The sequence below is a fragment of the Mirounga leonina genome, unplaced genomic scaffold (assembly GCF_011800145.1).
Source record: "Mirounga leonina isolate KUSES-001 unplaced genomic scaffold, KU_Mleo_1.0 Mir_93, whole genome shotgun sequence".
Taxonomy (NCBI): Eukaryota; Metazoa; Chordata; class Mammalia; order Carnivora; family Phocidae; genus Mirounga; species Mirounga leonina.
The window spans coordinates 47,432,997-47,451,902 of record NW_023270854.1 but is presented as its reverse complement, the minus strand read 5'-3'; the positions used below and the strand labels follow the sequence as shown (position 1 = coordinate 47,451,902).

Here is an 18,906-nt window from a genome sequence, read left to right as displayed (position 1 = left end):
TCTGTCCATTCCAGCATGACAATAATCAGTCTCTTTTCCCACAGCTTTACTTGTTAAGATGTGAGTGTTTACATCTTTGAGATGAATGGTGCATTGTTCTATTTCCATCAATAAGTGTAAATTAAACACATCTAGCATAAATTAAATTCTCAGCAGTTCATTGGTACCATAACAGACCACGTGTTTATACTAATGTTAAAGCCAAGTAAGTAATACTAAATCCAATTTCTACAGAGGAAGACCAAGCAACTCGGAAATTAAAATCGGGTTATCTTTTTAATCTGACTGCCCAGTCTGTGGTTTATTAGTTCAGTTTATTAGAACATGTGATTAATGGTATCCTGATACTAATTCAGTCCCTGTGGAGTAAACTGGCTTTCATTTATTTCATAGTCACAGATTATCCTCAGCAGCATTATCACTGTAATAACATATCAGTGCTTCTCAAAGTGTAGTCTCTGGACCATCTGACTCACCTGGAGGATGTTTATTAAAAATGCAGATTGCTAAACTCCATTCTAGACATATCACATTAGAATCTCTGGTGGGTAGATCCTATGAATCTACATATTTACATATTTTCCAGATTATTCTAATGTCCAAAACAGTTTGAAAAGTGGCAAGAAAAGATTCTCTTGCCTATAAGAGACTGAGCAAGAGTGTGTAAGTTCCTTCAAATCAAACCATTGTCACTATCAGAAAAATAGCCTCAAAAGCACAAGTTCAGTCTTGGGTCATATCAACATCCTTAAAAATTACTGCATACAGTTAATCTGACTGTCCCATCCACACATGCAAACTTTCAAAAGTTAAATTTTCTTTTTTTTTTAAGTAATTTCTATGCCTAACATGGGGCTTGAACTCACAACCCCAAGATCAATAGTGACATGTTCTACCAACTGAGCCAGAAGGTACACCCAAAAGTTAAATTTTCTATTAATAACTTAAAAATAGTGAAATGGATGGGGTGCCTGGCAGGCTCAGTTGGTTAAGCGTCCAACTCTTGATTTCGACTCAGGTCATGATATCAGGGTCCAGAGACTGAGCGCCACATTGGGCTCCATGCTCCCCAGGGAGTCTGCTTGAGATTCAGTCTCTCTCTCTCTCTCCCTCTGTGTCTCGCCCTTGCATGCACTCTGTCTCTCTCTAAAATAAATAAATAAATCTTCAAAAATAAAAAATAGTGAAATGGAAATCTTTTTTTTTTTTTTTTAAGTAGGCTCTACATCCATCATGGGGCTTGAACTCACAACTCTCAGATCAAGAGTCACATGCTTTACCAACCGAGGCAGCCAGGCACCCCTGAAATGGAAATCTGATGTTTAACCTTTATCTCTTAGTTTGGGTTCTCCATGGAAAACAGAGCCTGAGTCCTCCAGATTATATGCAGATTCTCTATTTGAGAAGTCATCCCTGGGAATAAGAGCTGGGAATTAGAAGAAAATGGGGAGGGAGGGAAAGCCAAAACCACAGTGCATCTTGGAGTGCTTCCTTCAATTTTAACAGGCAAATGGGGCTCAACCCCAGGACCCTTAGGAGCCATGAAGCTGCCTCAGGCTTGCCCACCAGAAGATGAGAGAGAAGCATTTATCCACCAGTTCTGACTTCTGTCAGTTAAGGGTTGCCTCATAGGTTGCTAACTTCCTCACACTTTCAGGGGGTGCTTCTGTTTCCAAAGGCCTCAGAGAAGCGCCAGGTGAAGGGCTGTCAGGTTTCACCGTCATGAATCCAGTTGCCACTGGAATTGCTAAAGCAAGCAGGATCCAAGAGGCATCTAGTACCTCACTATTATAGGACAAATAGGATCAAACTGCTTTTTCCTTAATTGACTGATATAATTTTAACTAATACACTATGCAACTAAAATGGTTTTTCTGAGAAATGAGTAAAGCAATTTCAAATGGCAAGTGAGGAACTTTAGCCTATTTTTGCCTGATGTATTTGATCCATTCCCACAAAACCTGAGATGCATTGAAACTTGATCTTTTGTGAGAAAGTTATTTTCTAATAAACGACATTTCATTTCCTGAATTTGGATACCAAGTTTTAAAGGACCAGACAGCACCAAATGAACAATTAGTATGTACTCTATAAATAGTTTTATGTCCAGTATTGATCCAAAGGCTTTATTGTTTAGTTTACATTGCTAAAATTATTGTAAAAATAGATTGACTACATTGGACCCTCAAGTAACAACACTTCTCATTATAGCAAAACACAGAATTTTGAATAGTACAAGTTTGTGTTGGACTATGTCCAAGAGGGTCTGGTTACAAGAACTAATTCATTATAACCTTTACGTGATCTTGGAGCATGGCTCAGAAGAATACATTAGAGGAAGGCTCTAGTCAAGCAGATTAAAAACAGAAAATTGAAATAGCCAGTTATGTGCTTTACTTAAGTAAATATCATATTTGTTGCATAATTATAAAAACTTAGTTTAGAGAAAATGAAGAAGAAATAGGTATAAATAAAAAAATCTAATTAAAAGCATATCATCTTTTCATTTAACTTGAATTCTGTTAAAACCAATATCTGAGTTTTTAAAAATAACTCTCTCTTAGTGGTTAAATTAGGGAATTCATAAAGGTGAAACAGAAAAATTGGACTGAAAAGGGCATAGAAATAAAAAAAAAAGTAAGGACACATACTGTTGAACAAAGATGATTAAGAAGAGATACTATTGGGGCACCTGGGTGGCTCAGTCGTTAAGCGTTTGCCTTCGGCTCAGGTCATGATCCCAGGGTCCTGGGATCAAGCCCCGCATCAGGATCCCTGCTCCACGGGAAGCTTGCTTCTCTCTCTCCCACTCCCCCTGCTTGTGTTCCCTCTCTCGCTGTGTCTCTCTCTGTCAAATAAATAAATAAAATCTTAAAAAAAAAAAAAGAAGAGATACTATTTTCAGAAGGAGTTATCAAATATACTCAGATCTTCACTAAATTAGATCAGATCACAATCAACTTGATGCCAATACCCCCTTTCTTGCACCTGAATCTGAGTAGATCATAAATCTCTGTTAGGTAAATAATTTCTTACAACCACAAATTTCTAAAATACATGAAGAAATTAGTTTCTCCTTTCTATACAGTTTTGTTGTTGGGCTAGATGATTTTTAAAGTCCCTTGGAATATAACAGAAATAACACCAATATAATAATTCTACCTGACTCATTTAAATTTAATTACGTGAATCAAATAAGATATGTGAAAGCACTTAAGTTGTAATTTAATCCTTTCTATAATTATAAATGTCTCAATTTTCATAGCAATTCAATAATTTCACTATAATTACATAACTTTAGCAAGTAAGAGACCTCTCTGATAGCTGTACTTCTTAAGTCTATCTACTATTAACCAGTTTCTTATACTGTTTGGATACATTTATAATCATTCAATCCTGTCAACAATCTTGTATGCAAAATACCCAAGGTATGTATTATCTTCGTATCACTGACAAACAACTGAGGAACGGAGGAATTAAATTACTTGCTCAGTAGGATTATTATTAAAACTTAAAATTCATTCAACAAATTAGGTGGAGCTCCTGCTGATTTCCCACTGTCAACCTATACAAATACATTATTATATACTTACAATTTCTAGAACTCACAATGATTCCCCATAGCAGAACCTTTGCACATGCCTTCTGCCTGGAAAGCCTTCTACCACTCTGCTCTCAATAGGCAGGTTGCTTCAAACTTCTATGAAGTCTTCCTGAAGAAATTTTACATAGGGGCGCCTGGGTGGCTCAGTCAGTTAAGCATCTGCCTTCGGCTGAGGTCATGCTTTCAGGGTCCTGGCATCAAGCCCCATGTCAGGCTCCCTGCTCAGCGAGGAGTCTGCTTCTCCCTCTGTGCCTCCCCCCTGCTCATGCTCTCTCTGTCAAATATATAAATAAAATCTTTTTTAAAAAAGAAATGTCACATATATTATTTCATTCTTATAATAATCCCTTTGGACACAGCAAGTAGGAGTATTCTCATTTTTTGGTTGGGGAAATAAAATTTGTCTAGGAAACATGCAGATTATCAGAGATAGGGCTAGAGCTTAAATCTTAAATCCTGGGTCCTGTCTCCAGCTCAGGACTTGCATAATACTATAGGCCAGGAATATGTCATATGCCATTATCGATGTACAACATAGTCAGTTTTTTAGAGCACTCCCTGCTCTGGTCCCTTCTGAGATAACAACATAATTCAAGACCCCTCCATCAATTTAATTTTAAACTTACAACATGGAAGAAGCTAAAACTTAGGGCTGGGAAAGCTAATAGGAACACTTGTGCTAACTCCATTAAAGGTCAATTTATATTCATCTCTCAAATATCCACCATTATAAGACATGTAAAATAACGCACGTGCCATAATTTCTATGAAGTACAATTATTAAAGCAAAAAGTCTACAAAACGAACTGAGATTGGCCCATATAGTAGGTGCTTCACTCCAACTCTGAGTGAGAGAGCCCAATTTATTTTCCTTTTCTAAATTATGAGACTTAAATTACTATCAAACTTTAAAGTCCTGGGCGCCTGGGTGGCTCAGTCGTTAAGCCTCTGCCTTCGGCTCAGGTCATGATCCCAGGATCCTGGGATCAAGTCCCACATCGGGCTCCCTGCTCGGCAGGAAGCCTGCTTCTCCCTCTCTGACTCCCCCTGCTTGTGTTCCCTCTCTCTCTGTCAAATAAATAAATAAAATCTTTAAAAAAAAAATTTTTTTTTAAGTCCTTTTAGTAACCTCGTGTAAGTTTTCTGAAATAAATAGAAAAATGTACCAGGACTGCAAATGAGCCTGTAGGTAATCATTTTTTTTGATAGGTAATAATTATTGATCAAAATTCAGAAACTTTATTTGGTTACTTTCTCAAAAATAGTTTTTAACTTAAAAAAATAGAAAAGCACAGAATAAGCTTTATGTAGATTTTATTATTCAAAAATAGCATGTTGTACTGAAAAGAGCATAGATACAGCATTTATATAGCCAGAAAACTGGGTTTGGAGTCTTGAGTCAACTTACCTACTAGTTTGTATATATAGTGTTAGTCAAACCACCTAATTTCTCAACCTCTGTAAAAAGATGAAAACTATAACTGTTCTACCTTTATGACACAGTTATTTTTAGGTTCAAAGAGAAGATATGTAGGAAAAGTACTTTGTATTTTACTATAGCTAATTGTTTTGAATCCATTTCCTATCAGTATTAAACAAACCACTTCTCAACTCATAGGGTATTTCAAAGTAGTATCAATTAAGTCAAAAAGTACAATCCTTTTATGGCTATACCAAAATATTCTTTAAAAATAATTTAGATTGGTCTGTACATAGCTGTGAAGGAAATACTCTTGACTACAAAGAGTCATTTAAATCTTCCCTTCTTTATTAGTTTATACTTCAAATGCCTTAAAGCTTCTGACCATATGATTTATCCCCCAAACCAGGATATTTTTGAGGTAAACAGGAGCCCTATTAATAATTAAACCAGAACAATAGATATTAACCAGACCTGGTAAGCCCGGGGATATGGTCACTTTAGATAAGAAGCATATTAGATTTGTCTTAGTATCCTAAATAATCCACAAAAATAGTAATCAAGGGTGTGAGGTGAATGAAAACATAATTTAATTTCTAATACTTCTGATTATAACTTAAGTAAAATTGACAAAGTATTGGCCAAAACTGAAGGTCTCCTCTAAGAACTAAATTTTGAATGTAAAACATTTTTGGAAAGGTAGCTATCAAAGCTTCCTTAACCTTAGACAGACATATGGATTAGGAAAAGCAAAAAGCTAATATTCTAAACAAAGTCTATTTTTCTCAAACATAGTTAGAATAGAGGAAAAATTGAGAAACAAAGTCTGCCAGTGTGTTTGAAAACATACCCATAATTTGTGAGGCATGAGTACATTAAAGATCACAACTATTTGTCAGGATTGAATAAATTCATCAATTTACAGATGGAAAAAATAGCATATAAGATGTGAATCATTATTTTTTTAAAAGTGGACAAAGCAATGAATATTAAATGTGTTTGCTCTTGTGAACCTACTAAGGAATGCTTTAATTAATAGAGTCCAACTGTCAGTTAATCCTTCATAATACTTCCCATTTACATTACTGTACATAAATATTGTTCCCACAGCTTCCATCATGGTAGCATTACACATGTGTATACAGAATTCAAATATAGTACTAGATTTACTGGATAAAAGGTAAATATTAGTTTTACAAGATTCTCAAAATAAAATTCACTTTTCTATTCTACAGTCTTAGTGATCAATCTTAAATTCTTTTATCATCCCCACAGCAGTTAAGTTCTCAAGTTTTTATAAATGCCAGTGTTAGGAAATAAGACATAAGGGCTAACTAACAAAATTCCTGGGCTTCATAGACCTATATGCATAGGTATGAAATATTGCCAAATAGCCACTATAATCTAAAATGGTTGACCTGGAAGAAAAGAAGCCCCTTTCCATTCATAATAAATCATTTTGTAGTAACAGATCATTAGCATTCTTGATCAGCCTGCCATCAATTTAAACCTAGGCAACTAACCAAGTATAGAGCATATTGTGTAGTGTATAGAAATCTTTATCAAGTGTAAAGAGAGAGTTCCTAAATTGGACAAATTATATATCTAATAAAACTTTGCCCGTTACTGATGTGAAGTAGCTAAGTGAATGATATTTAAAAACACAAACAAAAAAATTAATAGTTTATAAAGAGAAATGAAGAAGGTATATGTAGCCATAGTAAAAATCAAAATAAAGCTTCTTATATCTAAGTTGGAAGTTGGCCAGACTACATAAGGCTAATTTTTCTAAATGGAAAGCAATGTATAATCTTTAATGTTTGTTATAACTACATTAATGACCATTTAAGACTGCTAAAATAAAAACTGTAATACTGACATCCTTTGTAGAATGCTAAATACATTTCTTAAAACAATTATAAAACTGCTCAACCTAACTGGAATCTTGCCACCATCAATTCAAATGATAAACAAAACATTTTGGCACTTGGGGCAAGATCATCAACTGATATATACTCTTACCCCCAAACAACACTTAGTAATTAGTGTAAACAACTTAAAAAACTAAATCAAGTGTTCAACTTGACACAAATGCTGATAGTTAACATAATTTTCTTTTGTCTCAAAACTTCTTTTCCCTCTTCTCTCTCAAACAGCCTTTTGTCTTGTTCTTAAAATAGTTCTGACTGTAGACAGTTCACCCCAGTTTACTAGTATTGTGTGTTCATATTACTGGACAGTATTATGTAAATAATCATAATGGGTTTAATCACTTAAATTTTTTGCCTGGGAATACAGGCCCTTAATGCTGGGTGGGAGGAGAGGAATGGGATGATGTGGGGAGTGGGAAAGAGATGAGAAATGCCCAGCACAAACAGCAGAAATAGCCTCAGTCTAGGAATCAGTTATCTGTGTCCTAGTCCTAGCTCCATCCTGGTTCTTCAGGTAAACCATGTAACCTCATTTGTTCATTCGACATTCATTTGTTCATTACATATGCTATGCTAGGCCTGTGCTGCCCAATATAGTAATCACTAGTCACATGTGGCTTTGAGCACTTGAAACGCAGCTAATCCAAATTGAGTTGTGCTGTACTCATGAATAATTTTTTATACTGATTACATTTAGGAATGGAGAGCCACTGAAGGGTTTTAAGCAAGGAAATGCCAGGATCAGAAATAATGGTGTAGATTTCTGGCAACTGTGTGGAGACTTCATTAAGGCAAGGAAGACTGGAAGCAAAGAGGCTATAGTCTATGTAAGAAATATCAGGGCCTAAACAAGGGCATAAGGGAATTGAAAGGAAAGCACTAATTCAAAACTATTATTCAGGAGATAACACCAATATAATATAGTGATTCACTCGTCCTGACTCCATGGAAAAGGGTTTGATTTTATTCTAAGGTGATGGGAAGATCCTGGAATGTTTTTAGCAGGGCAGCATCTTGTTCTGACTTCGTTTTTTGTTTTTTGTTTTTAAGATTTTATTTATTTAAGAATGAGAGAGAGCGCGCATACACGACCAGGGGGTAGGGTCAGAGGGAGAAGCAGACTCCCCACTGAACAGGGAGCCCCACACAGCTCGATCCCAGAATTCCAACCCCAATGGCATTGTTCAAAGCCATAAAGTTTTCTCACATATCTTTGGGACCTCAGAATTTATTCTACCATGTGGGGCCTAAAGCTCCCATTGGGAGAGAATATCTATAAGTATGCCCCCCATTTCCACTGCTAAAGTGACTATCATAAAATCTCACATGGAGAATTTAAGAATTTTTTTTTTTTTTTTAAAGATTTTATTTATTTATTTGAGACAGAGAGAATGAGAGAAAGAGAGCACATGAGAGGGGGGAGGGTCAGAGGGAGAAGCAGACTCCCCGCCGAGCAGGGAGCCCGATGTGGGACTCGATCCAGGGACTCCAGGATCACGACCTGAGCCGAAGGCAGTCACTTAACCAACTGAGCCACCCAGGCGCCCGAATTTAAGAATTTTAAATGGATTCAAAGATTTTCTTCACTTACATAAAAAATAGTAATCCCATAAGGGATGCTCAGATCATGACCTGAGCCGAAAGCAGACACACAACCAACTGAGCCACCCAGGCACCTCTGACTTTAGTTTTAAAGGACTACTCTGACTGCTGTTGGAGAATACACAGTAAGGGGTAAACAGTGTAAGTAGAAAGATAGTTGACTTAAAAAAAAAAAAAGAGGCTATTGCTGCAAAAGAGGTTCGAGATGCTGGTGGCTTGACCCAGGGCGGCTGCAGAAGAGGTGGGGAGAAGCAACTGGATTCGAGTTACATTTCTGTAATTTTGTAATTAGGTATTGCCCAATTCACAGGTTAAGAAAGGAAAAGGCATGTGCAGGGAGATCACACCTGTTGACCCCAATTGTCCTGTTTAACCTGGAGCTAGGGTATCTGCTGAGAGTGAAAATACCGTACAGAAGCTTGAGGAAAATAGTGAAGGTCTGGAAGACAGCAAAGGAAACAAAAGCAGCTGAACAAAGGCTATTTTAAGAATTAATTGATGCCTTACAGGAGGTTTGAAACCATGTAATTTTAGTGCTATCAGTCTAACCTGCTATGTGATTTTTCCCTCGGCAACCCTCAGCTACCCAAATGTAGGAGTTAAGCAGATTGTAGAATCAACAAAAGGCTTCCGTTTTAAAATTAGTTGAGTTAGACAATTTTAAAATTCCAAAATTCTACAGTTCTAAGAATCCTAGAATTTTTACTGCTACCACACAATTTTTCTTATTGTGGTTAAATGTACAAATGTACATAATATAAAATTTACCATTTTAATTATTTCAGCACACAATTTTTAAGTCGAGCACCCTAACCAGGGGCCTCCAGTGAGTTATAGGTATGCTAAGACATTAAAATTCCAGCCCTCAAGGGGCATCTGGGTGGCTCAGTCGGTAAGCCTCTGCCTTCGGCTCAGGTCATGATCTCAGGGGCCTGGGATCCAGCCCCGCATCGGGCTCCCTGCTCCGCGGGAAGCCTGCTTCTCCCTCTCCCACTCCCCTTGCTTGTGTTCCCTCTCTTGCTGTGTCTCTGTCAAATAAATGAATAAGATCTTTAAAAAAAAAAAAAAAAATTCCAGCCCTCAAGGGGGCATTGCTGACGGGGAAGGAGGGGTGTGGAGTTTCAACTTCTGCTGTCTCTAGATGGAAGAAGCCTTATCTTTTTATTACAATATGTAATACAAATATTCATTTTCTAAGTATTGAAAAAGTTTGGGAAGCATTGTTCAAAGCCATAAAGTTTTCTCACATATCTTTGGGACCTCAGAATTTATTCTACCATGTGGGGCCTAAAGCTCCCACTGGGAGAGAACATCTATAAGTATGCCCACCATTTCCACTGCTAAAGTGACCATCATAAAATCTCACGTGGCGAATCTAAGAATTTTACATGGATTCAAAGATTTTCTTCACTTACATAAAAAATAGTAATTCCATAATGGATGCTCAATTTATTTGTTGATCCACACAGTACTGACTTTATGGCAGGCACTGAGTTAGTTTCTGGAGATAAAAAGGTGAATGACAACAAAAAAATAAACAACAAAAAAAAAGGTAAACAAGACATGGTTTTGACCTCAAGAAACTTAGTCTAGTGGATAGAGAGAATTAATTAAATAATTAAAACTACTAAGTACAAGATGGGAAAGTACATAGTGCTATAAGAGGAGCTAATAGAAAAGACTATTGAAACAAGATAAAAAGATTAGTAAATAGCTAGGCAAAGGGCAGGGGTAGGTTTGGTTCATAATTCCAAACAGAAGCAAAGGCATGTAAAGACCTAGGGGACACTAAAAGGTCAGCGAGGCCTGGAGATGCAGTGAAGGCAGTTCAAAGGAGCTATCTTCAGAGTAACAATAAGCCACTGAAGGATGTAAGCAGCTATGATCAGATTTATTTTTCAGAAAGATCACAGTAGCTATAGTGTAAAGAAGTGGTCTCAAAGTGGGTAAAATTTAAGATGGGAGGAGGAAAAAATATTAGATTTCCATTTTTTCTCATCCTTTTAAAAAATGTCTTTATAAGTTGTGAGTTAGCTCAGAACTCAGAAGTACCAATAAGGGCTAGCTTTTTTCTGAGCACATACTGTGTATCTAAACAGTGTACTATGCAGTTTACATGCACTAACTTATATTCTTCATAACCCTGGATGGTTGGTACTATTAACCTCCTTTTACAGGTAAGAAAAAGAGGTTAAAAAATCAGTACAAGGTCACTTGGTAAGGAAGTATTAGAGCAGGATTCAAAACCAGGAAGTCTGTCTCCAGAGCCTGACTTAACCATTAGACTATATACCATTTTTCAACAATACATGTACACAATTTATCTTTTTTTTTTTAAGTAAGCTCTACGCCCAACATGGAGCTTGAACTCACCTCAAGACCAAGAATCACTTAACTGTACTGACTGAGCTAGCCAGGTGCCCTATTTTTTTTTTTTTTACATGTATACAATTATATTTTATATATATGCATGAATTGAGAATAGATACTCAAATTTTTTTCTGAACACCAGTGAAGAGAAAGGTTTAGGTGGTTTGTTGGTTGGGTGGATATGGAAAATAGACTAGCAGACTAGGTAAGAGAAAGTGGTATTTTGTAATATCGTGGTGGTGAAGGAAAGAAGAGGATTAATTTGGGATCTATTTGGCAAGTAAAATTGAAAGCACTTGGTGATAGATTGGATATGGGGATTAAAGGGGAAAAAGGTGTCAAGGCTGATTCTTTGGATTCTGATTTGTATAAATGTATTGGACAGTGGAGCCTTAGAAGCTAGAGGAACAGGTTAGGTCATTTTGTTCTCACAGTTTTTCTTTGGACCACAAATACACTGTTATTTCAATGTACTGTTAAATGACAAACTGATTACAAGTTCTTTCCATTTATAACAAAACTCTGTTTCCATTTTAAACATTTATACAAGCAATTATGCCTGTTATATTAGAAATGGCAATTTTTCACCCATTATGAATGAAGTAGTAAAATTTGGAAGCAAATGATAGTTACTATAATAATGAAGATTCAGCAACCCTCTTGCCTGAAGAAACCAAAGTTCCTATAACATTGCTAGAATGGTACAGAAACATCCTGTTGAGTACAATTTCAAGGAGTAAGCTCTGATATTCATCCCTTAACATCAGAACTGAGTGGAAAAATTCTTTACAGTTTATATTTATGATTTCCTAAATACTACTTAACTTTTAAAAGTTCCTAATACTATCCTGTCTTCCTCCCAGATCGTATAAATATTACAGAAAAGTACTGAACTGGATTAAAAGATACTGTGATTCCAGCCTCTTCTGCTTATTTTCAACTTCACTTGTAGAATTGCTAGTGCTAAAACGCTTCTTTTAGAAATCAAAATAAGTAAGAAAACATACTTTCTGAACTTTACAAACAGCCACAGGAAGTGTTTATTTTTTAAAACATTAAATTACCTAATTTAAAGCTTGTCGTTCCAACAAATAATGCTGGTCATTCTGATTCCGTCTCATTTCAGGGTCCTCAGGAACTTTCCATTTAACCTCAGCAAAATACATATCGTTTTGCTACATGGCCTCACCACCCAGTGCTGTCCGGTCACATCACTAAACTGCAGGTAATAGCTACCAGGCAGAAACTATGTTAGACTGATCCGTGTCCGTTCCCTCATCAGTTAGTTTTAACTTTCCATGTGGTACTGGCCACTCATACATGCTTTCCTAAAAGGTGCTAAAGTCAGACACACCAGGGGCTTGAGGTTCCCCAGACAGAAAAGCTTGCGCTTTCTCCAGGGCATCTCAACAAAAATGCTGCGGCGGCCGCCAGCTCCTGGCGCCGCGCCCGACCGCGCAGCGGCTGGCGTTCCACTCTCCCATCACAGCCCCTAGCGTGGGGACACACGAGCCTCCCCGCGCTTCCGCGAGAGGCTTGCGGGACAGCGCCTCGCTCCGCGGCGGGACGAGGGGCGGGACGTGGCGGGAACTCCAGCGTGACGTCGAGCGCGCTCCAAGGGGGCGGGTCCGGGCGCCTCCCAGCCCGGCCGGCCGCCCTCGGGCCCTCCCCCAGCCCCCAGAAAGCGCGGGCCGCCCTGAGGGGCCGGCTTTCCCGGAGGGAGTTAGGCAGATTAGTGAGGGGAAGAAAGGCGAGCAGCTGCCTCTGCACAGCCCCGGAGCCGTGCCTGCTTCCGTGCTGGGGCTTTCGAGAATCTTTGAGGCAATCTTGGAAGCCGTGAGTAAAGAGGAAGCTCCTTTCCTCAATCCGGAGCGGTGGGTCGTAGCGGCTACTTCCGGTCTGGAGCTGCCGGCCGAACATACGCGTTTGGCCCCGGAGCTGTGGTAGCCGTGCGGCTTCTGGGGCTGCCTGAGGGAGCAGGCTGGGGCCCGGCTAAACTCGGCTGGAGGTGAGTCGGAGGGAGGACGAGCTTGCGCTCCCTGTGGCTCTTTGGTCTCCCGCGCGGGCTGAGGACTCGCCTACCGCCGCCGAGCCCGCCCCGCGCATGCGCCGGGGGGCGCGGTGCGAGCTTCCCGCGCCAGTCGCGGGGCAGGCTTTTGGAGCGTTGGGGTGACAGCGGCGCGCGGGAGAGGCTGGTGGCTACGGGTCCTGGGATGGGAGCCTGTGGACCTCTGCTTTGCTCGTAAGAAGACCAGCCCGAGTCCAGTTCGCTTATCTCGGGCATCGGTGTGACTCCAGGCGCGGCTCTTGCCTTATCTGTGTGAGAATATGTGTGGTGGGTGCGACAGGAAAGAACTATTTTACTGAGCACTTTCAGTGTGGTGGTTTACACCGCTACGGGACGCACAGAAATGTATTAAATTGTTACAGACCTTTGAACCCGGGATGCGCCGTGCGACACAAGATGCCCATTTCTGCAAAATTAAGGCACATCATCGTGCATCGATAACGGTTCAAGCCAAGAGAGATTCTGACAAAGGTGCTGGGAGTGCAGGATAGGTTGGAGAGGGTTTTGTGAGCCGGAATTTGCAAGTTTAGTTTTGTGTTGGTAAACTGTTTTTAAGTGGGGGAAAAAGCCTTTTTTTTTTTTTAATACTACCTCTGAAGATATATTTAAAAATGTTTTACACTATTGGTTTTAAGCAATTTCATACTATGCAATTTTAAGTTATTCATTAAAGTAATTAAAACTTTTAAACTATTACTTAATAGAAACAATTATTTTTCTTGGGCTAAAGTATTTTGTAGTTAATTAGCATCACTAGAGGCCCCCTCCCCTCCCCTCCTCATCCCTGCCCTGCAGACATAGTGTGGGACCTAATTGTATGACTTTGGGCGAACCACTTAATCTCTTAAACCAGTTTCTCCAACTCTAACATGAAATTAATAACAGTAGCTGTTCTATAGAGTTCTCAAGATTAAGTTTTAAAAAATGACAATAAAACAGCATGGTATCTGTTATATAGTGAACAACAAATGGTGGCTTCTGTTGACAATAGGCCTATTATCTTTTAGGGTTAAGAAATAGTAGAATTCAGCCCTCTTTGGAAATAAAGCTGTATTAATTCATGCACCCAATCCCTCTTTTAAAAACTTTATAATGGAAATAATAAATGTACACGAGAGAGACTAGAATTATGAACTCTGTCACAAACCCATCCATTACTCACTTTCAATAATTGTCAAAGCAGCCCTTCTTGTTTCATCTCCTTACCCAACATTTTTTGTTTGTTTTAGCTGGAGTATTTGAAAGCAAATGCAGAACAGGTGAGTTTACCTGTAAATTTATCAGTATATATCTTTTTGACAGCTGAGGACTTCCTTTTTTTTAACATGAGTACATTATCATACCCAAGACAATTAAAAATAATTCCCTAACATTATCTTAAATCCAGTACATGTTCGGTTTTCACTGTCTCAAAAAAACCTAAATCACAGTTTTTAAAAAGCTTAATAAAATTGTGTTTTTACAATATTTCTGTAGTGCTTTTCAAAGTGGCTTCAGTCATAATCTTGCTCCTTTAGAAATGTCATTGCTGGGGCGCCTGAGTGGCTTAGTCGGTTGAGCATAGGAGTCTTGATCTCAGAGTCATGAGTTCAAGCCCCACCTTAGGCATGGAGCCTACTTTAAAAAAAAAAAAAAGTCATTGCTTATTTTAGCCTCATCATCAGAGACCTTGAGAAATGGTTTGTAAGAGACACTTAAATCAGTTTGGACACATTAGCAGTGGTAAGGCATTGGCTAAAGAGCCATATGTAAGATAGAGTAGACTTGTTAATTGTTTGACTTAGTAGTAGCTAGTTAATGGTTTCAGCTTAAGGACACATTAAAATATTTGTGAATCCACTTGAACTTCTTAGTATCCTGTTGCTTCCTTTGGGGCTACACAAGTAATAAATCATTTCACCGCTACTCTGAGAGGAGCACAAAATAGCCTTACCCTTTTTGCCTTATTACTAGACGTTTCTGTATTCATAGATCTTTATTGTGCCTATTCCTTGCTCACTTATTCCTCTTGTTATGAGAAAGGTATTCAGATCTTCAGGTGTATTAATCACAATCATCTTTCTTGCTCTTTTATAAGATTTGTGCTTCTATGAATATGTAGATGTGTGTATATGTGAATACTGTTTAAGTCAAGAGTATTTCAGAACGTTTTCCAGTTTTTGTTGCACTCCATGTCAAAATTTTAACAAAGGAATAAATTAATTTAGAATGGTGAATCAATCAATACTGAGCGTGAATGACTGCAAACCTCCATAGCAGAATCATCTCAACTTAAGTTCTTTCTAGGAGGAATAAGAGAAAGTTTGCCTGAAAATTTAGCTTAACTAAGGACCAAATAACTGAAATCAGGGTTCTCACCATAATCATTTTCACTTCCCATCCCCCAAATTCTCAAAGTGATTGATTGTAGGTAAATAAGGAAAACTTGAGAAGAGCTGGCTAGGCTTGAAGGTATCCTGACATCAAATTATATACATATAAATGCAAAATTCATTTATGTTGTAATCTATCGTTTCAGGTATTTCAACTGTCAAAGACAACTTCATACCTATATAATGTAACAGAAATAGGTCAGGAAACATTAGGCAAAAAGAAGTGTGGAGCATATTAAGCAAGATGAACATCTCTGGAAGCAATTGTGGAAGCCCTAGTTCTGTAGATATATCTAATGACTTTAAGGAAATTTGGACAAAACTAAAGGAGTATCATGATAAAGAAGTACAAGGTAAAATCTTTTTTAAAATACTTATAGCAGTATTCTATTGAGACTAGTCGTGATTACTAACTTTGTGTGACAGTTCAGAGATCTCATTTTTAAAGGACCTTTATTATTGTAATTTTTTGTGAGTTATGATAGAACTGTTGCTTTATAACTACAGACAACTAATACAGGATGTAGTACTTGCACAATTTGTAGTTATTTAAATATATGTGTGGTGTGTTGGAAGGGGCATAGAAATTGTTGATTGAAAACCTGGATTTGAATTCTGAATTCATTTATCTACTTGCTCTATGATCTCAGCCAAGTTATATAACCTCTAAATTTAATTTTTTTCTGGAAAATTATGTGCAGAATTCTTTATAGACTTTAAAGTACTACTTAAGTTATTCTTCAAGCTTTGGGAATCTTTGCTACCAAGCACTGAGACATAAAAGTGAATGGCAGTTTGCCTTCAAAGAGCCTGAAGTCTAATAGAGATAGAGTCATGTAAACAGATAATTACAGTATAATGAAATAAGAGCCAAACTGTTTATATGAAGTGCAATGAGTGTACAGAGGATTCAGCTATTATGGTTGGAATGAGTATATAAATATTATTTGTGATTGTGTTAAAATGTACTCCATATAAAAGAATTTTCTGTTAAAGGTAAACTGAAGGTTTGATATTAATATCTATCTAATTCTGTGACTTTAACATAGTATATTTTCCCCATGCGTGGGAAATGCTTAGCATTACATTTGTTTCTTGCCGCAACTATAGGTTTAATACTACAGTGCTTTACAGCTTTCACGTTACACTGGGGTGCCATTAAAACATGATCCACCTAAATCTAAAGTATAGTATGTGGGTCTATATTGGAACTTTCCAGTGGTAAATGTAGTTTCTGGCAGAACCTCATCATAATGGACTCATCTTTAATTAATGGGTTCTGAAACATGAACCCCAGAAGTATTCTTGCATGCCCCAGTGTACTCGGAAGACACTTATTCAAGGGATGCACTTACCATATGCCATAACTTGTGAATAAGAATGAATCATATATAGTTAATAGTTGGAAGAGATGTTGTAGCGTACAAATGTGTACTTCCTATATGTTATCTGGGAACATACAGGAAGAACAGGGGTGCATGTGAGATTTACTGTCAGACCAGACTTTACAACTGAATGAAGTCTGAATAGCCAGACAAAGAAGATGGTGGGAGGAGGGGAGGGATTGTTTTAAGTAAAGAGAACAGCATGTGCAAAGGTTTGGCAGTTAACAGCTTGATTTTAATCAAGTAACTGTAGACAGGTTGGTATAGCTCACAGAGGGAATGATGCAGGAGGTGGGAGTTTATTAGGCAGGTGGATAGGAGATGATGCTAGAAGGGGAGATAAGCTCAGATGAATTTCTCTTGTTCATGTAAAACATTACCATGCTGAAGAGATTGTTATATCATGCTTTGTCTTTAGGATTTAGTCTAAAATTTTCATCTTGAGTGCCTCCTATTGCTTGGGAGTAGTGCTATGTTCAGAAAGAGGTCATGTGATCTACTTACTAAGTCTATGAGTTCTGGATGGAGACTGCCATCTAAGATGCCATTTGAAAGCCATCTCACCACTCGAAGGTGGTGACCTTGTGCAAGTTATTTAACTATATAGTGCATCAGATTCTTTATCTATAAAATAAAGATGCTATTAAGGGAGGCGAGACCTGGGCGCAGGAGCTGGGCCTAGGTCAGTGCCCTGAGCAATGTGTCTGGACGCATCAGTACCACCTGTCTAGGTGGCTCAGGAACAAGCATATTTGATGCATTTGGAGGAAAACCCTGCAAGGATGCTTACCGCAGAAAGACAAGACCAGATCACAGGGTGATATAGATGATGCGCAAGACAACCATGTGGTATAATGGAGAACCAGAATCAGCAGTCTGCAGAGGCTGCAAAGTTGCTGTCAAGGCCAAGCTGTGAAATGTGTTTGAAAATGTTGAATTTGAGTTCCTTTAGGTGGGGTGGGTGCTTTGCAGTTTGCCTCTGTGCCTGCATAGACGCTACTTGGCTTATTTACTTACTGCCCAGCTGCTTAAGGCGTTTGAGTTTGTCACCCCACTAGGCATGCTGGTTTAATGTGAGTCACCAGGAAAGCTTTGTTGAGCGCCTGTTATGTGGCAAGCCTTTTATTGGCCATGGCTCTGGCACTGACTAAAAAGTCTCCAAGGTGCTTCTTCTAGAAGAAAATAATAATAACAGAACACCCTCACCAGCAAAAATAAATAAATAAAATAAAGATGCTATTAATAGCTACTTCATACTGTATTAAATAGTTTCATATATGTAAAGCATTTGCACGAGTTTCTGGCACCTAGTAAGCAATATATGTGCTAGCGATCATGTATTAGGTATTATAACGCTCTTCTTCTGAAGCAACACCATTATATTATCAATGCCTGCTGTGGACCATCCCAGGTAGATACAGTAAGATACTATAAAAAAGTTGTAACAGGGGCGCCTGGGTGGCTCAGTTGGTTGAGCGACTGCCTTCAGCTCGGGTCATGATCCTGGAGTCCCTGGATCGAGTCCCACATCGGGCTCCCTGCTCGGCGAGGAACCTGCTTCTCCCTCCAACCCTCCCCCTTCTCATGTACTTTCTCGCTCTCTCAAATGGATAAATAAAAATTAAAAAAAAAAAGTTGTAACAGGTTTCACCTACTGATTCCTCTTATTTTCCTCTTTATGATTTTTTAAATGGCTAATTTCTAGAAAGAAACAAGAATGGCCAAAGTAAACATGAGAAAAATGGTTAAGAAATCTTAGAAAATTCTTACCTTCTATCTCTTTTTGGCAAGGGGGAGAATGGGGATACTTACTTTAAAAAAAATTGTCATGAAACATACATAATTTTTCATCTTAACCACTTTCAGGTGTATAGTTCAGTGGTATTAAATATATTCATAAGGTTGTGCAACCATCACCACATCCATTTCCAGAGCTCTTCATCTTGTAAAACTGAAATTTTATACCTATTAAACAATAACTCCCCATTTACCTGCCTCCAGCCCTGGCAGCCACTATTCCAGTTTCTATCTCTCTGATTTTGACTACTCTAAATACCTTGGAAAAGTGGAATCATACAGTATTTGTCTTTTTGTGACTGGCTCATATCGCTTAGCATAATGTCTTCAAGGTTCATCCATATTGTAGCATCAGAA

General features: G+C 38.2%; 1 protein-coding gene and 1 long non-coding RNA gene across 4 annotated transcripts in view; one reads left to right on the top strand and one right to left on the bottom strand.

Annotated features, from left to right (window-relative positions):
• Positions 1-12,710, bottom strand: part of LOC118004676 — a 150,149-nt gene extending 137,439 nt beyond the window's left edge. Inside the window, exon 1 of the long non-coding RNA XR_004677668.1 lies at positions 11,992-12,710. This is a non-coding gene — a long non-coding RNA (uncharacterized LOC118004676). The remainder of the gene's footprint in view (positions 1-11,991) is intronic.
• Positions 12,615-18,906, top strand: part of RBBP8 (RB binding protein 8, endonuclease) — a 90,459-nt gene continuing 84,167 nt past the window's right edge. The window contains exons 1-3 of one of the 3 annotated variants that reach the window (XM_034996196.1): positions 12,615-12,935; positions 14,225-14,254; positions 15,514-15,720. In XM_034996196.1, coding sequence (XP_034852087.1) covers positions 15,612-15,720 — 109 coding nt within the window. In that variant the 5' untranslated portion in view covers positions 12,615-12,935; positions 14,225-14,254; positions 15,514-15,611. Of the gene's footprint in view, positions 12,936-12,976; positions 13,467-14,224; positions 14,255-15,513; positions 15,721-18,906 lie in introns of those variants that run through there. The other 2 variants (XM_034996197.1, XM_034996195.1) reach the window with 2 other exon arrangements.